Raw genomic sequence first — 22,673 nt, 5'->3', positions numbered from 1 at the left:
TGTGATTTCTCTTTAGAAAGGTAATTTTTAAAAACTGATTTTTGAAATTATTGTATTACATAAAGCGGACAGAGGTATGTAAGCTTTAGGGAATGGCAGAGTCTGACTTGGGCCCACGAGTGCTCACGCAGCCACTGTCACCCTGGATCCCTGGAGGGAGAAGCCCCAGTGAGACCCCCCTCTTCCTAACCCTGACCCTGCCTCCCGGCCCTGACGGTGGGGCTGCTGCTGCCTGCTGAGAAATCCCACTGCCTGGGCAGGCTGAGCCCTGCATGGGGCAGGTGGGGACCTAGAACAGTGTCACCTGTTGAACACCGTGGGCAGCGGCTGGTACCCTTCAAGGCGCCTGGGCGACTACTAGCCCAGCCGCAGAGGCGCCTCCCTTCCCCCCACGGTCCCAGAAGATGCCGGCCTGGGACTGAACTTCCCACACAGATGCTCTCATCAGGAGGAAGTGGTGGCATGGGCGGGTTGCCAGAGCTTGGGGAGTCCCCGAGGCTGCCCCCACGGGGCAGTCAAGTGCGGGGTCACTGGTGTGGGGGTGGCGGTTGCCCAGCGAGGCCGGACACACACTGGCCGTGGGGCCCCAAGCTGCGCTCCTTGGCCGGCAGCTCCAGGTGGGAGTGTCGGGGACACCCGGGCCCCAGGGCTCCCGGCAGGCAGGCTGGCTTCAGCCTCACCAGCAAGGTGCACAGATCCCCGAAAGGCACAGGTCTTTGCTTAAAAAGCAAAGAGGACAATAAACCTGAGGCCCAGTTCGTGCTCTGAAAGCTCTGAGCGCCCTGCTGACCGCCTGTGCTTTGCAGTGGGGCCACGGGGCTCCAGGTCGGTGCCCACAGGGGAGCCCCCATGGCCCTCCTCCCACTCGCAGGGGCTGTTCGGTCACCACTGAGGACCTACCTCCAGACACAACTCCTGTCAGTCCTCCAAGTTACCACCCAGAAGACCTACCGCGACACCAGCTCTCTCAAACGCTGGGGGACAGACGCCTGCCGCCTACCGTGCGTCCCACTGAGACCTCTGGCGGGAGCGGACAGAAGCACAGAGTCCAGGCAGAGAAAGAAAGAGATGTTTTATTAGCATTTGTTACAGCAACGCGTGACGTGAAGGGTCGTCCGTGCACAGCCACCCGAGCGGCAAGCGGGTAGCGCAGAGCGTGACACCCAGTATTTACACGAGTGCAGAACAGGATCACCCCGAACCTCAAACAGAAGACTGAAAGTCACTTTACAAAAAGGTAAATAAAAATAACACCCATTTATCTATTTTAAAAAAGTGCCAGCTCTTGAGTGGCAGAGCGCGGAGAGGACAGAAGGGCCCGATGCCGCGGGGGCGCTGGTGCCCTAGTACCGAGCTGTGCGCCGCGGGGGCCGGGCCCGTCCTGGCTTCTAAAGCTTCATTTAAGCGTTCCAGATTTTCACCTTTTGGAGTACTTCTGTTTCTAGATCTTCTGAAGCACAAGCCTAACAAGTAGCCAGCCCTCCTCAGCCCTAAGACCAGGGAGCACCCCACCTTGGCGAGGCTTCAACCTCAGTCAGGAACGAAGAAGCCAACAGCAGAATCTTAAAGAGCCAAGTAATAGTGGAGCCAGTGCCCATGTAGGGAAGCACTCCTCCCTCCCACCTGAAAGTTCTACTTTGGTAAATATTAACGTTTTAACCATTAGCAAAATATTTAACCCAGTTAGCAAAATTAACACCGTCATTTCAATACTCTTGTGCATAGTAAATGTTGCAAGATGAACTTCACATTGGATAAAGCAGATTTGAAAATCAGTTTGCAAGAAAGCGTGCCGCCCTCCACGCCAACCTAAGCTCAGGGGACGAGTGGAGGCCCAGAGGTGGCGGCCGGCCCGAGCTGTCGTGGCCCTGCTAGATCGTCTGGTAGCCCGCGTGGCTCCTCTTCCTGCCGATGAGGTAGGCAATGAGGACGATGAGGACCAGCCCCGCCAGGGCGCCGCCCACGGCAATGGGGATCAGCATGCTGTTCTCATCCAGCTGGCACTCCTCCACTAGGAGACACGGGGCAGGGGGCCATGCTCGTGGCCACGGTCCCCACGAGACCTCACACGGGCTTTCCCCCCCTCCCCCCAGCCTGGCTCGGTTCTAATCAATTACGGCTTGGACACAGTCAGGACCTCCGGGCCCTCCGGACACAACACCCCACCTCCTGCCTTCACGGCTCGGGAGGACAGGCGCCATCCCATGAAACGACTACCTTTGAGCAAATGGCGCCTTGGGTTCGCATCTGTGAGCTGCTGGGTCTTCCAAAGGCAAGGTGATGCGGGAAAGGGAGTTTGCTCTAAAAATCTCTGAGACTGGGAAAGGGGACTCCCACCCCCATAAACTGTCCTTGCAACCCAGAAATGATTAAATATCCAAACAGAACTGCAGTCTGCAGACCCCGTGCAGTCTCCCCCAATGCTACTCACCAGACCCAAACTTGTCACCTTGCACCTGGAAAGCCTGGACCCACACTTTGAATATATTGACAGAAAAGGCCTCCGTGACCTCCACGCGCTCCTCGGCGTTACACTTGTATGAATTCCCGATGGTGGCCTGCAGTGCCCTCAGAGAGCTGTTGTCCGCCTGGAAGGTGGGGTCTGCAAAGGCACATTGAGAGTGAGTGCTCTGGGATTCCTGCACGGGCAGGTGAGATGTGGGGGCCTTACCTCTGGCGTCAGGGACAGTCATATTCAACTGGATTCCTTGCAGGAAAAACTGGCTAGTATTTGGGTCCTTAAAGAGAAGAAAAAAATCCTTAACCACTTGCCAAACTCACATGTTTACCATCAAACCTAAAGGATCATCTGGTAGTAAATCTGACTCCTGCAGTTCTAGCTTCAGCAAGAGGCCGTGGAACACGCAGTCTGTAATAAAAGGCATCGCATAAATCCCGAGAACACAGATGCTGACTTGTCCTCCTAGACCTTTTTACACAATCAGACTCTGTTAAAATAGGGACTGAAGGAGCCATATTCTAAAAAATCAAACTTTTTCCAAACGTTGGCACTTTAGGAACGTTAATGTAAACTTTATCAGGAGAAACCAGACTGTTAATCTGCAGCATCATAAACACTGGCAGAGGGCGTTTCTATGCTTCCCAGATGGGGACAAGAAGAGAGGACCCAGGACCCAGGATGGCGCCCCTGGAAGAAGGGGTGAGGGCAGTGCCCGAGGCGGAGGCTGGGCTGAGCACAGTGGGGCACGGACAGTGATGGTGGGCACGCCACAGGTGCCCCCTGACACCTGCTGCATAAAGCAAACCAACGGAGGTGTCCTTAATGAAAATGGGGGACTGAGGGTCCAAAGCACTGATGGAAGAGGCAGGTGGGGAAAACAGACTCCGTCGTCCTCACTGGGGCAAAGCTGTGGGTTCTGGCACCTTCACTGATTCTCCGTGGGGCTGGGGCATAGTGTGCGGGAGCCGATGGCGGGAAGCCATGGCCAGATGCGGGCTGTGGCGCGAGGTGGCGCGGGAACGAACCCTCACCATTCCAAACTGGAAGAGCAAGGAGTGGATGCGGCTGCTCCGGAGATCCAGGGTCACCAGCTGGGCGCCACAGCTCCCCGTGGTGCTCGTGTTGCTTGGGTCGATGCTGAACAGTCCGCTGACAGTCTGAGGAGGAAAAGCAGACATGTTACCTAAATTCCTTTTCGCGCCCCATTTCGGGTCCTCCACGCTCTGGAGGCCAAAGTGACCTCAAAATGAGAACTTCAAGGCTTCTATCATTTTAACCAAAACCAGGAGGAGGAAAACACCCAAAGTGCAGACTTCTGGGTTCCAGAACCATCTTCCCTGCTCCTCCTCGTTGCTACTTTCACGAGGACATTACACTCCCACCACAAGCACCTTCCCTGTCACAGCCCACAGCCCCCATCACCAGCAGGGACAAAGGAAAAGCGTAACAATGAACACAAAAGTTGCATTGGTAAAAGTTTAAGCAGAATTTAACATTCTCTTAGGGGCCGATAAACTCGTCCAGTAGAGCAAGTCCCAATGACACGGGCCATACAGAAGACAGCAGCCTGGCTGTGTGTGCCAAGAAGCTGATTACAGGACAGGCCCCACAACCCGCTCTTTCAGATTTATGAGAGGTGTGCACATGCACCAGCGCCCTGACGCACTGAGATGGGTCCCCAGGGTCGAACCTACCGTGTTGTCCCTCTTGCTGTAGGTGACGTTCAGCTGTAGCCCCATGCTGGCCAGCAGGCAGGTCCCGTTGGCGCCGCTCACGTTATACTTGTGCACGGAGGGGGTCTCTGGCGTGGGGGATGGTGAAGGGCGGGGAGACGGTGGCGGTGCGGTCGTCGGGAAAGGCCCATCTTGCTCACAGCGCGTCTCTGGAGGGACAAGTGGGAAAGGAGGCAAAGTCCTAGTTCCTCAGGGCCACCCACCAGAAGCTTCGGCCACCCCAGGCTCACCGTGAACCCCAGCAGTCTCTCAGCTGGCCACACCCGCAGAACGGGATCTCTCGGCCTGTCCGAGGACAGTGCATGTCAGCCCCCCTCCGGAACTATGGGGCAGCGGCCTGCTGTCCCACAGGGCCATCCCCACTCCTGCCACCATACCGCGGCTCTGCCTGGAGTGTCCTCCAGCTCAGCCTCCAGGCAATGCCGCCTCACAGAGCTGTCCCCTTCTGCAGGACAAACCTTTCTACTGAAGTAAACACAACCTGAACCCCATCACCTGCTGCTGGGACAGTCAGCTACACACCACTTCAAACGGCAACAATTCAAGACCCTCTGTGAGGCTGCACACTAGGCATGGTGCTGGAGGTCCCACAGATGCAGGCGGGACACACACACACACACACACACACACGCACGCACGCACGCACACACCAGGACAAAGCTAGTGCCATCAGCAAGGTGCTCGTGGGAGAGAAGCCCAGGAGGCCTTTACAGGGATGAGTGTCAGGGGGCAGTCCCTGCAGGACAAGACTGGAGCTGAGACCAGCCAGGTCCAGTGAGCCAGCTGCTCTGAGCTATTCAGAGCAAGGGGGGTGGTACAGGCACCTGCACCCTCCTGGAGACAGAAGGCCCAGGAAGTGTGAGTGAAAATTCCTAAGAAAGGGATGACAATCCAGGAGTGAGGGAAGTTGGGGCAGGACAGGCCTTGCAGGAGGACATAGTGGGGCGGGGGGGGGGGGGGGGGGAGAGGGCACATGGGGGGAGGACAGGAGGGTAGGGGGAGTGAAGGGGGGCACACAGGAGGGGGGAGGGGAGAGGGCACACAGTGCCCCCAGAGGACATGCCCAGGAGTTTAAGTGTCTCTGTCTCTCAGAACTTGACCTACTATGATTGCTTAGAACAAAAATTTACATTCAAAATCAAGGCAGACTGAACCAAGAGAGAGAAATGAACACTCCCTCAGATGCATACAGAACACACACCTGCCTCCCACGTAACATCCTAAAACACCCAGACCCACAGCACCTCCAGGAGACCATCATCCCCAAGTTAAGCCCTCTGTCTTACTGCCCTGTTTCTTTGGATGATCAGCATTCACACGATTTCTGTCCAACTCCCACCTCTCCCCACTTCAGCTAGCCTGGGCCGTGGGAGCTGGCCCACCATAACCAGTGCCGTGGATGTGGAGCCCACGGGGAAGCTGCCGGAACTTGCTCCACTTTAAAAGGAAACTTTGCCACCATTTCCTCCTGGGGGGGGGGGCAGGGGAGAGATGGGAAAGGTCACCCTGCAGGGCTGTGACATGGAAGTGATGCCACACCTCTGGGAAGTTCACTCACCCAGTGTGCCTTCACACAGGGCAATCACACACAGTCAAATGCTTTTCTAGACAAAAGGTAAAGATGGAAAAAAGGCACGATAGTGTGGGTGTGCCTCTGGGCTCTTGGTGGAGGGACAGCTGCCTGAGAGGTCCCCACCCAGGGTGTGCTGGCCACACTACCCGCCTCCTCCCTGGGGCTGCAGGCTGACACCACAGCCACACCTTTAAGAACAGCCTCACCACTGCTTTCCAAGCTGTTACAGAACAGGACCTCATTAAATGTGCAAAACCACATCAACACAAGGTGGCTTCCAAATCCCAGCCTAGATGGGCACGCGGCACGCATGGGGAGAGTGACGAGCACCTGCACACACGACCTGCTGTTCTCATAAGGCAGGCTGCAAAGTGTCCACCTGGGAGCACAAATGGCACAGTCAAGTGTAAGGACGAGTGCCCGCCCCTTCCCTCCCTTCCCAAATGCAGACGGAGAGCCCCACCCTGCGCAACCTGTCCTCCAGGCAGACGCTGCAGCGAGGAAAGCACATGGAGGATGCACTCAAGTGTGCTCAGTGCGACCCGTGTGTAATCCGCCCTGGGAAGTCCGGGGACCCCAGGAGAGTGCAGGCTGCGTGTCCCGCCAAGGCTCCCCTCCTCAGGATTTTCAGAAGCTTCTGGAGGCCCCCAAAGGATCTGCCAGCGACCAGCCTGAGGAGCCTGCATGCTACAGTTACAAGGAGTCTCCAACGGAGTGCGAGGAGAGTGGCATTAGCACTCCTTTACTTTACTCCTTTCCTTTACTTGAAGCTACCCTGGCCGTTGTTCCTAAGGGAGAAATGTTGCCAAACTGGGTGGAAAGCAAGCTTGGGACCAGCCATACTAAAAAGTTCCTATTTTGAACTTCTAACGGTCACAGAGGCAGCCACAAGTGCCCACACATCAAATCTTGAAGGCACAAAGACGAATAAATACGAATCCTCTGCCAAGCCATCAAAGTCAGGTGTCTGCGTGGGCCAAGGGCTGGAAATCCAATTCCCGGGGACACAGCGTGGACATGCTCACCGGCTCCACCTCAGCCTCCGGGGATGGCTGTGCCCAGCCCGCTCCACGGAGATGACCACGTGCCCCTCACAGACCTTGGGGAGAGGCTGTCCTCAGAACCTGCCTTCGTCAACCAAACGGGAAGCCAACTCCAGCAGCCTGGCCTTGTGCTTTCTCAGAAGCTCTGATGTGTCAGTACCTGGTGTTTCTCAGGGTAGTGCACGGGTAGGGGCATGGGGAACCAAGGCCCCACGACAGCACATAAGAGCGAGGCCACAGAAGCCTGCGCCAACTCCCGCAGCTCATTCTGACTTTCCAGGGGCATTTGTGGCCAAAAATTTACCTATTTCTGAAACTGTGTTTATTTAACAGTTCTTTATTGTCAATCCACGACTAGAACAGACTACAAGAATATAAAATATACTTAATGTATTTGATTTGACAGGGAATCTTTTCTCTGAAGCTTTCAATTTAAGTGACCCAGAAAAAAAAAAAAAGTACCTAAGAACCAGAGGAATGAAATTAGCACAAAAGGAGATTAAAAAAAAAAAAAAAAAGGCTCAATTTTAACAGAAACCAAGTATTTTAAATGTGAATGATGCTGCCATGTAGCATGTGTGCTCAGTTACAACACATCTCCTGCTTGGAGGGGGATACACTGGTCCCTCTGATTGCAAACCGCGTCAGAAACAGCACAACAGACAAAAGTGGATGTAGCAAGCCGCTGGCAGGCCGGGGGGCTCTCTACAGACCAGACCCCAAGATCACAGCTGGTTGAGTCAAAGTGCACAGCTGGGCTTCGAGCACAGCTCAGGTCACATCAGCAACTCCAGCTGACCCTTCAACAACGCTGACCCCCATGGATGAAAATCCATGTTAACTTTGGACTCCCCCAAAGCCTTAATTATTAAAACTCCACTGCTGACCAGAAGCCTTAGCAGTTAACACAGTCTATTAACACATATCATGTATTCTTACAGTGAAGGCAGAAAAAAACAATCACAAGAAGACATTTACAGTTTTGTACTGCGTTTACTGGAAACATCCATGTGTGAGTGGACCCACACAGCTCACACTGGTGCTGTTCAGGGTCTGCTGAAGTATTTCTGGGGACAGCTCGGCTCCTGCCCACAGAGCGAAAGCCCATTCTGGAGCCCCTCCCTGCCCACGTGGTTGCTCTGAGAACTCCCCCAATCACTGGGCCTGGACCTAGGCCACTGGAGGACCACATCCCACGAAATAAGAAGTCACAGGGGTTGGGTGGGTGGTGTGTACACGTTTGTGGCAGGGTAGAGGGAGTGGGGAGCAGTCCCTGGAGCTTGGGGCATGGATTTGTTTTTTGCAGACTTCATTTCTTATCACTCCAAGTAAAGACTGATCAGAGGAATTACAGACGATGTTACCTGATAGTGACAGGAGCCCAAAAGCCCTATGAGGACCCCTTCCTGTCCAGGGAACACTACGCAGACATGCCGTGACCTCACCACACCCTCCAGCCTGCCACAGAGATGTGCCAACTTGTACACGATATTCTGTGTAACTCCAGGACACCTCTTATCCCTCCTCTTCCCAGCAGATTTCCTGAGAGCGCCCTAGTGTCTTTAAAAAGCAGCAAGATGGGGCGCCTGGGTGGCGCAGTCGGTTAAGCGTCCGACTTCAGCCAGGTCACGATCTCGCGGTCCGTGAGTTCGAGCCCCGCGTCAGGCTCTGGGCTGATGGCTCGGAGCCTGGAGCCTGTTTCCGATTCTGTGTCTCCCTCTCTCTCTGCCCCTCCCCCATTCATGCTCTGTCTCTCTCTGTCCCAAAAATAAATAAAAAACGTTGAATAAAAAGCAGCAAGATTCCTTTCCAAAGCACAGACGTATCCGTAGAGGCAGATTTAACATAACATGAAAGCAAGCTTTGGTGAGAGGGACAACCACGAATACAAGAGGAGATGGGGACTGAGGGTGAGCTTAGTGACCAAGCTTCGGACCAACAACTCACAGGACACAACGGGTGACTGCCCATAGCAGGCTCAGAGTGACCCACCACCAGGGCAGAAGGCCAAGCCCCCAGGTGACTGTGTAGGGGCTGGGGCGGGAGCCTCTGAGGATGGGGGTCGGTGGCTGGGTCTCAGGTGTAGGGACCGCTTCACTGAATGCATCTTTCCCCTGTGGAGTCACACACAGACATTCCTCCACTAGGAAAGCAACGCGTGGGGAGCTGATGGTGAGGGGCTGTGTGCGCGTGGGGACGGGGGTTGGGGAACTCCGTGAACCTAAACCTCTTCCAAAAGATAAACACTATTTTAAAAAAGTGATAAACCTTAAAAAAGATTAGCATTTCCGTATTGTCACAATCTGATCTTAGGCCAGAAGCTGGAGCCCTGTTCTGGGCACCACACCGCTCAGAGAAGTCAGACAGGACAGGCCCATCTCTGTGCTCAGAAGCTTTCCAAGCAGAAGAAAACAAGTCATGAAAGTGAGGAGCTATCCTCTACAGCCACCCTGAGGCCCAGATGGTAGTGAGGTCACTGCACTATCATTTCCCAATGCCTCTGACAGTTTTTGCTCTTCCCTTCTGCTCGAGGCCAGAGGGAGAAGACTGAGGTGTTCTGCTGGGGATGAAACCCAGCTGCTTGGAGACTCATACCTGTGAGCGTCAGCTGCTGAAGCACTTAGCGTGGCTGTAACTTCCCCACCCCCCGCAGTCCCTCCCCCACTCGGGGAGGTAGGTGCTAGCGTGCACACCTGGGCCTGTGCACGTGTGCGTGTGCACACACACATAGCTCGCCACACAAGGGGGGTACTAGAGAGGGCTGGTCCCGCCGGTCTCCTCCAGAGCTGCTCCAGCTCACACAGACCTGCCTTTGTGCCCTGTGTATTACTGCTGGTTGTGTCTTCTCAGTTACAGACAGCAAACGTTCTAGACTTTGTGGCTGTCTGGTGTCTGCACACCCGGCTGTGCCAGTGTGAGTGCAAAAGCAGCCATAGAAACAGGTATACGAATAAATGAGGCTATGTTCCAAGGAAACTTTAGTTATGGACACTGAAGCTTGACTTTCATGTAATTTTCATGTGTTGTGAAATGTTCGACTCCTTTTAACCTTAAACTGATAAGCACAGAAAAACCACGTTTAGCTTCCTGGCTATACAGAAGTGGAGGTGGGCTGCACAGGGCCTTGCGGAGGGCATGAATGCCTCTCAGGAGGGCTGTACCCAACCGCACAGGGGCCCGGCCGGCCCATTGGGCCCATCAGCACCAGTAACTCAGTGCAAATCAGCCACGCAGCCAGCAGTCACCTGAGTGTTCCAGCCACACTGCTGGGGCCGCTGAAATTGAAGGCTCACAAAAGCACGGCTAAACACCGAAAAGGACAGGCAAGTTCTCTAAGACAACCAAGCCCCTCACCCTTTTGGAAAATAACAGTGATCTGTGAGCTGACTGGCAGGACTGGGGAAGAGAACTTTCTTTAGTCCTAGTTGAACGATAACACTCCTCAGTATTTACTCTCAGCCAGGCACTGACATAAACACCACGTATAAATTTCCTTTTTAACTCTAAGAACCTCCTAAAACAGACTATTATTTTTACTCTACAAGGGGAGGAGACAAGAGACTACCTTACCCAAGACCACAGAGCTAGGAGGGGTCTGGAGCCCTGTCTGTCAGACCCCAGAGCCCACCAGTGGAGCTGAGCTGGCAGGTGCCTCCCTGAGGAGTCATGACCACCCCTCCCCCCCCCCCAGCCAACCTGCCCAGAAAGGCATTCAGGTCCTTCTGCCATCCACCCCCGGACCCGTCAAGCTGGACAGAGATAAGCCTAGGTCTTGGTGAAAAGACAGCTGGCTTGAACTGGAAGATTCTGTGACCCTGACCTCATTAGCTTCCCAACAAAGGAAGACACAGAGTTTCAACTGCTTTTTCCTTTTACCCTTTTAAAATCAGTGTTTGTCCTACCTCACCTAAAGAGATCACCTCCTTTCAAGAGAAAAACATGTTTGGTGGGCAGTTCAAAGGTGTGAGTTGCACACAGTCCCCCACCGCACAAATGCTTACTCACACACATCTTCCTCAGGCACAGGCTCACAGCCACGCTTGCACGCACTGAGCTGGGCCTGGGCACCAGGGCCACAGGCAGTGTCCTACCTTCCTTGCTAAAGCTACTGCTGGCAAGGTACGCCTGAATGGTGGCATCATGGAGCGTGACAGTGACGTTGTGCATGTGGATCTGGTTGTTGCTCACACATCTGTATTTTTTATTTATGTCTGCCCTGATGTCAGTGGCAGACTCCACAGTCTTGATTTCTGTATTTAAAAAAAATAATAATAATAATCAATTTTTAACTATGTGAAGTACTTAGTTAAAATTTTAGGCCCTCTCCAACCCGATTTTCTTAACTTTGTAACTGGTCGGTTTGGGTTCTTACCCTTGGAGCTTGCGTTGGGGAAAACCTGTGTGTCAGACAAGTTATAAATAAAACCCATCAGCTGAACACTGTAACGGGTTGCATTTCTTGTGAAATTGAGGGTCAGTCTATGTCCTCTTCCAAAAGCAATCACGAGACTGGGGGCAGACGCGTTCTCTTTACCACAGGAGCTGCTGCTGTTTAACACTGCTGCATCAGGTGGTAGGTCGAAGGTCACATTCTAGAACAAAGGACACACACCCAGTCAGAACACAAGCCACTAAAGCGATTCAGATGCACCAAGGAAGACCTTCAGGAAGAGGGACATCAGCCCCCCACCTCAGAGGCTGCAGTGAGCACATTCACCTCCGACATCGATAAATACATTAGTAAAGTCAGGATTATGTGTCAGTACAGACTGAGAAATAATTCAAGTGTAAGACAAAGCAGACAATTAACATAATTTTAATTTGTAGCATTTTTAAACTAAAGTGATCTTGGTTAACTGAAATAATTCATATTGGCCTTCAAGTGAGCTATGTATTTATATTTGAGAAAACCATCACTACTCGTGTGCTATAAAAATGTTTAAAGAGTAGGTCTCTTCATGGGACCCACGGTAGCTACATGTGTAGTCAGCATAAGGAACAAACTTGTCAAATCCTAAATTGCACACCTGAAGCTAATGTAACATCGGGTGTCGACTGCACTTAAAGTCTCTTTAAACACAGAAAAAGATGTTTCCTGCAGAACTGTTTGAATTTACCATTACAGACAAAACTACAGAACCACCGGGTGACCCCGGAAACCAGCAGGACCGGCTAAGTGAGCCACGAATAAGCTGCTCCTGAGACGACAGAACTCTGTGAGGTGACAGAGACCAACACGGTGGAGAAGAGTAAGGCACATAACAGCACATGGGCAATCACATCTGTGTAACATAATATATGTCCAAATGATATTTTAAAAATCCAAACACAAAACAAGTAATGTAGCAAGGACAACAAAAGTGTTTGGACGAGTCTCTGTAACTTGAGACACTCCTGCGGGACGGAGCCTGCCCGTTTCTCTCTGGTCTGGAATGTGACCATGTTTACGTGGAGGCCAGATGGGGCCTGAGCACCTGGCACAAAGTCCAGGGGCCCCACCACTGCCCTGTGAGGTGGGCAAGGAAAAATGGGGGTTTCAACAAAGAACTAAAAACAAAATTTGGTTTAGAGATACATACAGGAGTAAATGTGAAAAAGAAGCATGATGTCCACTAGTGGGTAACTGACAAAGAAATACAGATGCAGCTTACTTGTTAGGAATCTAATAAATTAAAAAAACCCTTTCATCCCGTAGAAGTGCAAGTTATTTTAAGAAAACAATGAGGGGCATTTTGGACAAGTACAGCCTGCAGCATTGCTCAGCTGTTTATATGCAATTCCTGGAGCCTAGTGGTTTATCCAAAGCAAATTCAACACATCAGGAAAAGTGTACTCACACCGCTGTGCCCTGAGCACGAAAGTACATCAGAAAACAGAAAACAGGAGAGGCTCCAACACATGAGGCTGATCGACATAAGAGAACACTGCACTGTGATCACAAAAAGTAATCGTGAGGAAAACAGGGATTACACTCATATAAAACCGTTAAAGCAGGGGGCGCCTGGGTGGCTCAGTCGGTTGAGCGTCTGACTTCGGCTCAGGTCATGATCTCACAGTCTGTGGGTTCGAGCTCCGCACTGGGCTCTGTGCTGACAGCCTGGAACCTGCTTTGGATCCTGTCCTGCTGTCTGCCCCTCCCCTGCTTGCATGCCCCCTCCCCTCTCTCTCCCCCAAATAAATAAACATTAAAAAAAATTCATAGAACAGCAAGAGCAGGGCATAAAATGGTTTACATATCTGACTGCACCTTCAGTATATACAGTAGCATAGGCTACTGATGAGCGGAGGAGGATACTACTACGGCACAGGGGAACTGTGCTACGGTGAGGTCATTTCTCATACATTTATTTGAAACGATAATAACAAACATCTTCACACACACCACACCCTGCATGAAGGACCCTGGTGCTTCCTACCGTAGGACCGTTCCTGGTATCATAGCTGGTCACGAAGGCAGCAGAGAAGTTGGCCATGATGCAAGCCGTCCCATTGCCGTCCGTCACCACAAACGTGGCCGCCGTGCCATGTAGGAGGCCTGCTAACTCCAGGAAAGACAGAAATATCCAAACAAGGTTTTGAAAATACAACTGGGCGCTTCTGTGGTCTCTAGCTGTGGCAATAATGGACTTTATTAGGAAATACTACTGTGCTGCTTACAAGATTGAGATGTGGGTTACCGAGGCTGGGTTCAGTTGGGCTGTCTTTCCTGTCCCTCCTAGATAGGCTCCTGGAAATGTTAACTCTAAACCCACTAGTTAGTCTGCCCACCTGACCAACAGCTCTTTAATGCCTGATGTCAGGGTACTGACAGGGAGGTCACATGTCAATTTCCGGGTCAACCTAGGCACATGCTGCTCTGCACTCAGTCCTCAGAGGGTCTCTGGAAGATGTACCAGGGTCCCGGAGGCACAACTCAACCTGAATACCGATCTTCCGCAGAAGCCCATGGGAGAACTGGGGAATCTTTTGCTGTGGTCCTAAACTATTTAAAGTTAGATCTCTTGTTACTTCTCATGGACCGCTGGTGTGGCAAGAAAAGCCACAGACTCACAGATCCGAGTCCTTCGCCAAGTTTCAGAAACATCCTTAAAAACCAGTGATTCAACTGAACCTAGACTTGGCTGCACGTCAGGCCATCAGTCAACTCATCTAGGCAGGGCTGCCACATCCCTGAAGGAAGGGACAGAATGAAGCTCTCATGGGTCCCTCCAGCTCAACAGTGATGGTGGCTAGCGATTTCCTCTTCAAATTCTCAGGGCCAGAGCCATCTCTGGCTTCTTGATGTCCTATAGCTCTGATGGGTTTAGCAGCGAATATCATCTGACCACTGTGGTAGAGCCGTAGGTAATTTTCCCAAGCCACATGTTAGTACACTGTTCTTGCAACAAAAATGGGTGTTTTCACTAGTTCTGAAACCAAGAACTAGTCTGCCAGCACTGGGTGCCGTGGGGGTCAGAAGTGACGTGCCCTCCCTCCAGTGACATTCCTGCCAGTCCCTGCACACCTTTTCCCGACACTCCAACCACTCCAGGCATACATGTGACACAGGCACATTTTGAAGACACTCAGTACACACTCGATTAACTTTTCATTCTAAAATCCCTGCCCCCCCAAAAACAAATGACCCTAACAAACCCAGTTTATTACACTCTTGCGGCTTTCACAAAATAAAATCTTTAAAGCCAACTACTATTCAAGCATAAAGCAAAAAGTAGCCAGAAACCCCACATACCTTCCCGTATTCTTCTGGTACGGGAAACACCAAAATCTAGGTTCACAGAGAAGCTGCTGCAGGAAAAAGCAGCAACCTATGGCAAACAAGAAACCTGTGCAGTTTTTGTCTGTTTTGCGAATTCTTAACCTATGCCCCTGAAAACTCAGGTTACACTAAAGGCAACTCCGATAAATGAATTTCCATTGTAAAACCTAGAGAAAATTCCACAGCTTGTTTTTAACTCAGTAAAGGATTTTAAAAACAGAGAAATCATCCCCGTGCCTTTGGAGAGGGATGGGTTAAGGGCACCAGCGGTCCAGAGAGGCCAGCAAGGTGGAAGCAGGCTTGGCGGGCAGAAGCAAGTGTGTGAGAGGCGCTGACCCGGACCACGAGCGTACGGCTGCTACCCGTCCCCACCCCCCCACCCTGCCGCCAGGGCTCTCTCAGGCCAGAGATGCCCTCACATGGCCATGGTTCTGGCCTGGCTGCTGGAGTTACTGTGTGACCACGCATGCCACAGACAGGGCAGGTGGCTGCCTCTCACAGGAGCACACACACAGCAGTTCTAACCAAGCTGCCTTCCCAGAAGTTAGTTCCTTAAGTCATTAACACCCTTTTACTGACTCCAAGCACTTCATTGGGAACTATTTCACGTTAAATAACTTTTCAGTCACAGAACGTTTTCACTTAGTAAATATGCTGAGGGTATGAGCTTTCAAAGTAAAACAAGTATTACAACAGCAAATTTAAAGTAAGTTTTACCAACACTAGATATCCACAATTATTCTGGAGGGGCCAGAAACTTTCAATTACTAAAACAAGAAACTTATCCCCAGAAGCCAAATTTTAGTCCGGAGAAAAATGTCTCTGGGAGCATCAGATCGCACACTTACAAGAGAAACTTATGCATGCTGTCAGAAGCTGTCTGTGGCCCTCTAACAAGCTTGCTCCCTGGCCTGTGGCGGTCCATCCAGCACACAGGTGGGGACTCCACCATTTCTCCGGGGACCACATAAATGAGTAACTTCAGCCTATTCCTTCAAGGTACCCTCACCGGTAGGAATCCCCTTCTGACACAAGTACAGCTGTGGGAAGCGAGTCTGGTTCTGTTGCAGACTCCGCCACTCACTAGCTGTGTGACCTGGGGCCGGCAGCAGTCGCTGCCCTCGGTTTATGCGCCCACGGACCAGAACAAGCGGGCTGACCCCTCGGGGTCATGGGAGTATCAAAGGAGCCAGTGCACAGCAGCACACAGTACAGGGCAATAGCAATGGCTTTAATGCTCACTGACAGTATTTAAACAGAGCCATACAGACCTCACCCATCGAGTTCATCACTAAACCCTCAGAACCTGATGGAAAATGCCAAATAAGTTATGTCACTTAACAAGCACTTGTTATGCACGTGTTACGTGCCAGGACCTGCGCCAAGCACTTTGCAGCTGATTCAACTATCGTGGCAACCTTAACAGGTAAACGCTACTGCGATTCCCTTTCACAGCTGTGGAGACTAAGGGACAGGGACCTAACTTGCTTAAGGTCACACAGCTAGGGAGTGCTGAGCAATCGGGAACTGAGTGCCAAAACTTGCTGAGTGAGTGGATACGTTTCAAATGACAAAATGCTCATTTTTGAAATAAAAGAAGCTGCCATCCAAAGGAACAAGTGAATACATTTCTTCGTTAAACTTTTTAGAAGAAATACTTCCTAGTTTGTCATTACTTGATTCTTTTAAATCCAGTATTCTTCTTTTTAATCAGTGACACATAACCACCTATGACTAAAGGAAGTACGTCCTTTAGTGGGGAGGAAGGTTCCTTCCCACACTCCGAATCACAGCCTGGAGGGACAGGCCATGAGCACAGACACTTCTAAAGCGTGGACATGGACGTGTGGTTAGGGACCAGCGCTACAGAACAGAGTCTAGGTAAGTGCCGAGCACTTACTACGTGTGAGGCCCAAGGTGGAAACATCATCACAGCACGACTGGAATGACGTTCCAGTGAAAGCTCACGCCATGCATGCGTGTAGTCACGTCCCGCAGATGCAGAGAGAAGGGAGGACAGACACTGCCTGGGACGTGTCTAACAAAAGAAGTTCAAAATCACAGGCCTCGAACATTTTGGTCTCAAACACCATTAAGAATTTGGTCACCAACCCGAGTAGCTAACAAACTTCCACAATCAACAGTCATGTTAACTAGAGTAAGGGGAAGGAAGTCATCTAGTTGACACCAGTGGTTTAAAGAGTCCCATTACGCAATTACACTTCATCTCAAGTGTCAGACGGTTTCAGTTCACCCTGGTCTATGCTTTCTACCAAGTATTCAAACACAAAAGCAGCTTTAAGAAATGTCTAATTATTAATGAAGGAGGATTTAGTAATTTCGAAGTTTGAAATATGCTTTCAGAAAAGATGCTTTTTGGTAAAATTATACATCAAAATAAGCATCGTTTTAAAAAGACCTAAATCCAAATTAATACGCCTTTCCTAAAAGTTGGATTTTAACTGAACATAAAACTTAGAAAGATACAGTGGAATAGGGATTAGAAAGTTAACGACTCGTACCATACACCCAGCTACCGCCCCGCAGGGAACTAAAGAGGTTTCTCTTCCCTTTGAGGGCGAGCTCTTCTAATACAGAACACGCTGCCGCCGACACCACCAAACCTGTTCCACCAACTCCTCTTGTAGCTACACTGCCAGGGAGGGCAGTTGTACCGAGGGAGTAAGGTCACCCCTGGTGGCTATTCACGCAACTCAGAGAACTCACTTTACACAACAGGCAAACAGGTGACACCCAAATCCACCCATTCACAGGCGCACAATTTACAGTAGAAAAAGACCTATTTCCAGAACCCACGGGCAGGTGTGTACTGTAACGTGCATCCACATCGTGTGAGCTCGCGTGAGCTCCGGGAATTGTCTTCCGGATATTTCAAACTCTGCCTTTCGGATGATCTTCCCGTGTGAACTGGGAGCGGGGTGAAAGGGTGTGGCACCGCAGACAGGTTCACCAAGGGCATCTGCACAGATTTAGGAGACGGCGCACATTCCTCTTTCTCATGAGACCAGAAAACGAGAACAAAACTCAGTCAATCGCACACCGAGCGCCCGCCGACCGCTCTGAGATCCGCACTGATGGGGTCCCGCGCTTTGACTCGGGAACGGAGGCAGCGCTCCTGACGACCGAGCACTCGCTAGAAAACAATACTGCCATTGTGCGGCCGCGGCTTGGGGCCGCCGACCTCGCACTGTACCCGCTGCGGGCGCTCCCAAATGTCACCCGAACCTGAAGTTCACAGCAAAGCAGCGCAGGGGACAGCACTCGCAGCTGTCCCAGAAGGGCAAAGTTAAAGCACAAAAGACATATTCTGAGCGTCCGGACCAACATGTCGCCCTCCTCCCTCCTCGGTAGGAGCCGTATCCCCCGGGGGGCGGGGGACAGAAGGACCACGCAGGTACCGCCGCCTCGGGCTGCACAGCTTCACTCGGTCTTCCGTGGCTAAACCACAGCCGTCCCGAAACCCACAAGCCACTTAGTTCCACCCTAACACCCGGAGAACGAGCTCGGTGGCCCTCAGCTGACATCTCGACCCAACTCCTCAGGCAGCGGCCAGAGGGCTCCAGGCCGGCCCCCAAGTGCCGACCTCCGCCGGGGCGGGGACGACTCGCGGGCCCGCTACCCCCCCAACCGGCTCCGCCCCGCATCGTCCGCGGCCGCCGGGTACCCCCGCCCCGAGTCCCCGGGGACCCCAACCCACGGCCCCCCTCCCTGCCCCGGCGTCCCCGGCCCCTCACCGAGCAGCAGCAGGAACAGAGGCCGCCGCCGGGCGCCGCCGAGGGCCGCCATGGGCGCGAGGGCTGCCGAGGCCGGAGCCGAGCGGGTCGAGGGCGGTTGGGCCGCGGGCGGGCCGGGGGCCGGCGTGAGGGCGGGGGAGGGTCCCGGGGTCCAGAAGCCCGGCCGCTGCGGCGCCCGCGGCAGGAAGGAGACCCTTCGGCCGGCGGCGCCCGTCACGTGAGGCCGCGCCGCGCCCGCACCGTCACGTGACCCCCGTGGGTCTCGCGACAGCGAGAGGGCACGGCGTCTTCCCCTGGGTTGGAACCGGCCTCGCACGTGACCTGTGGTCACGTGACCGTGGCGCCACGTGACGCGCACCCCGGCCTCTGGGCCACTTGAAGCCGAAAGTGCGCGCCGCGAGCGCGTGCGGAGGCAGCTCCCCGACTCCGCCGCCGGCGAGGCGTCCGCCGAGGGAGACGACGATGGTCACCCCGGAGAAGGGCGGCTTTCTGCCGAGGCGCGCGACCCGAGACGCCCCGGGCCCCAGGGACGCAGGGAGGCCCGCGCTGGCTGCGGGTTTCCTCAAGGGCCGCAGTGCTAACGTGCTCCTCTCTCGTGGCGTGGGGCACTCTGGCCGCGGGGCTCCTCTGGTCGACTGACGCTTGAGGAGGCTGAAGTGGGGGGACAAGGGTGGGGAGGGGTGGAACACATGTACCGAATGTCACAGCTCACGTTTGAAACAAACCAAAACCCGTTTTTGTAAACAACTCAGAGTGCGGAACATAGGGCTAGACGAAATCTTGGAGGAATGGAGTTCAGAGGTTATACAGTGATTGCCAGCTGTGACGCCCTCCTGAAGGATGTATCGGAACGGGTCGTGGAGGGGGGCACCATTTATCTAGAACGTTCGGAAACGCTGGTGTTGCTTATATCCCCGCGTGCCACGGCAAAGGAAATCCGAGTCTTTGTGCTTCTAGAACCTTCCGGAAATACCTTTCTGCCTCACTCCTTATTGCCTGAGTGTTGTAAAGGCACCTTTCCCTGGTTGCCTAAAGGCTCCCTGGGTCTTGTCTTTCACTGCCTTCTGGAGCTCTGGCACCCCTCCCTTTACCTCCCCCCACCTTGGCTGGTACAGTTACTCAGACACCCAGTTTCCCAGCTCCTTCCTTCCTCTCCTGTCCTGTGGCTTCACTGAGATCTCCCCAACTCACCACCTCTGGAATGTTCCTGGAGCCTCGTCAGTGCAGGTGTGTTGATTACTGCCGGTCACTCTACCGAACAGTCCTTGATTCTGGTGGCTTTCCCCCCTTAGTTCTTAATGTTTGTTTGCTTTTTGTAAATTTTGTGTTCTTCCTTGTTGTCATTTCTGTCCAGCTTCCCTTCCTCTCAGCTTCTAACATATAATCAGACTTCCTGTTAGATCTGCACTTGAGGACAGTGGCTGGGCATGCACGTTCCCCCCAGGCAGTCCCCTCCCGACCCAGCCTCCATTCTAAACAAGGTTTCCCTTTATTAATGTTCGCAGGGGTAGGAGTTAGCAGTTCTTAAAATACTCTGTTTTAGGGTGTTAAACACATTCAGTAGATGCTTTGCAGGTTTCGCACTGTGGAAGAACTTACAAATAAGGGGAACGTGAGGATGAACCCAGTGAGGCTGGAGCTGCCATGTGTTGAAAGACACGAGGGGTGTCTGGGTGGCTCAGCTGGCTAAGAGTCTGCCTTCCGCTCAGGTCGTGACCTCACAGTCTGCGAGTTCAAACCCCGCGTTGGGCTCTGTGCTGACAGCTCGAAGCCTGGAGCCTGCTTCCGATTCTGTGTCTCCCTCTCTCCCTCTGCCCCTCCCCTGCTCACGCTGTCTCTGTCTCTCAAAAATAAATAAACATTTTAAAAAAAGACACATGAGATGGATAGTCACTGAAATAAACACAACAAATTTACTAGGTAAAAAGCAATGGTGTGTAGTACATATTGGCAGTTTATACCCCGCCAGCGACCGTTAAAGGGCATAACATTTTCTATTGCCTGGTCACATCAGCTGGAGCATTTGCTTGTATTTCTGTTTCACTCAAGTTCTCCATCATTTTTTTCTTTGCCCACGAACTGGCTGGCAGTCACTTGCAGAATAGTAAGGTTTCCCAGCACTGGGCCTGCAAGGAGGAGGCGCTCTCTGCGGGGCCGCTCACAGTGAGAGCTGGGTCTGTGCCACCTCCTGTGCTTTACTACCTGGGGACAAGATTTTTCACTTCTCTTTCCCACTTCTCTTGCCCGTTTATAGCAAGAACTTTTACTTTTGGTTTGTTAATTATACGAAAGCCAAGTAAATCGTGGCTGAAAAGTGTAAGACTGTAAGTTTACAGAATAAGTGAATGAATAACATGTCAGAAAAATAGAAAACCATAAGCTTTCAAGTGAAATGTGTGCTATTGCGTGGAGAAAGAATCGAGACCCCCTCTCACCCAGCACTTGTGAAAATCAGTCCTCTCCTTTAAGGCACTTAGACTGCCTTTACTTTTTTGGTGTTTAAAATAATGCCATGAGTAGTGCCTGGGTGGCTCAGTTGGCTGAGTGTCCAACTCTTGATTTCAGCTCAGGTCATGATCCCAGGGTGCTGAGATCAAGATTCTCGTCCTTTGCCCCTCTTCCCCGGTCGCACGTGTGCATGTGCTCTCTAAAATAAAATAAGTTATTTAGAAAAATAATGCCATTGAGGTGCATTAGGTGGCTCAGTCAATTAAGTGTCCGACTCTTGATTTTGGCTCAGGTCATGATCTCACGGTTCATGAGTTCGAGCCCCGAATCGGGCTCCGTGCTGACAGCACAGAGCCTGCTTGGGACTCTCTCTTTCCCTCTCTCTCTGCCCCTCCCCACCTGTTCATTTTCTCTCTCAAAATAAATCATGCCATTGAGAACATCTATACGTGTCTTGTGTACATCTCTGACAACTTCCTTTCCACAGATTCCTTGAAGTACTTAAACAAAGGCAGTCTTCCTTTTAGAGAGCTATGAAAAAGGAACTCTCATAAAAAAGAACCAAAACGTTTACTTCCTTGGAAAGCAGATTAACTCAAAACAGTTCCAAGTCATTTGGAGCAGGAGTAATTGTGAAAGTTCAGGTATGCTCATGTTCCCAGTGACATACTCACCTGTTGCTGTCTGTGGACGCTGGGGTCTGGGGTGGTGCTAACTAGGGCCTGTGCTAGTTTGAGAAATGAGATGTGGCTAACCAGAGCCTTTTACTAATGGTGGGAGACAGAACGGGAACTGAAAGCAACACAAAGATACTTCAACACATGTTACCCCATGACCTGCTCAGAGGGGATGGGGTGGATTCCCCTGCACGACACCTGTTTACCCGTTCACCTGCTGAAAGACAGTGTTGTTACGAATAAAGTGTGATGACTGTTCAAAACCGTGTCATTGGGCAGATGATACTTTCCTTTCTCCTGGGTAAATCCCTCAGAATGGAAAAGCTGGGTCATAAGGGAGTCTGTGTTTAAAAAGAAACAGTTGAATACTTTTCCAAAGCAGTGGCACTATTCTATATTCACATCAACAGTAACATCCTTATCAACGCTTGATATTACCAGCCTTCCCAATTAAAAGCAATCAGGATAGCTGCATCATTGTCACTAATTGTGACTAGTTTGCATTTTCCTGGGGACTATTGCCATGAAAAGTTCCTTCCATGTGCCTCATAACCACTCACCCATCTTCTTTTGTTAGTGTCTGTTCAAACTTTGTCCTAATTTGTTAAAATGATTTATTGCTTTTGAGTTCTAAGTGTTTGTTTGTTTTTTAATATAGTCTGGATAGAAATACTTCGACGTGTTGTAAATATTTTCTCCCATTATGTGGCTTGCTATTATATTTCTTAATAGTATCTTTCAAAAAGTAAGCTTTAAATTTAATTAAAATCTAAATGGTCAGTATTTCCTTCAGGCTTCATGTTTTTTGTGTTCTAAGAAATCTCTGTATTTCCCAGCATCTTAATGATTTTCTCCTGTGTTTTCTTCTAGATGTTTCATGGTTTTAACTTCTACAATTGGGCCTACGATCAAGGTGTGAGATAAAAATCGGTGTTCATTCCTCCCCCCCACCCACCCCATATATGACAGCTATCTGATAAAAAGACTTTTCTGAGCCATTAAGTTACATTGGCATCTTTGCTGAAAGTGACGTGGTTGCATACAGGTGGGCATGCCGTGGCATTTCCTGATGCGTTCGGTTCATCTGCATGGACGCCACGGTGCCTCCGTCTCTAGCTTCACAAAAGATCTGGCAGAGTTCGGGAGAGTAAGCTCTCCAGCTGTTCTTTTACAAGTTGCATTGACTCTTTGAATTTCGTAGGCATTCTAAAAGGAGTTTGCCAT

The 22,673-nt window shown here is 51.6% G+C and overlaps 1 protein-coding gene across 1 annotated transcript; it reads right to left on the bottom strand.

The window, feature by feature from the left end:
- Positions 1–1,055: 1,055 nt before the first annotated feature.
- On the bottom strand, positions 1,056–18,574 carry LAMP1 (lysosomal associated membrane protein 1). Its single transcript, XM_047851560.1, has 9 exons — positions 18,325–18,574; positions 13,227–13,348; positions 11,183–11,402; positions 10,902–11,060; positions 4,156–4,343; positions 3,493–3,618; positions 2,672–2,738; positions 2,432–2,602; positions 1,056–2,011 (listed from the first exon to the last, which is right to left on the bottom strand). Exons 1-9 carry the CDS (start codon positions 18,374–18,376, stop codon positions 1,872–1,874), a joined length of 1,245 nt encoding a protein of 414 aa, XP_047707516.1. The 5' UTR covers positions 18,377–18,574; the 3' UTR covers positions 1,056–1,871.
- Positions 18,575–22,673: the final 4,099 nt, after the last annotated feature.

Source organism: Prionailurus viverrinus, chromosome A1 (genome assembly GCF_022837055.1).
Source record: "Prionailurus viverrinus isolate Anna chromosome A1, UM_Priviv_1.0, whole genome shotgun sequence".
In the NCBI taxonomy this organism is placed as follows: domain Eukaryota; kingdom Metazoa; phylum Chordata; class Mammalia; order Carnivora; family Felidae; genus Prionailurus; species Prionailurus viverrinus.
This window is presented reverse-complemented; position numbering and strand designations above follow the sequence as displayed.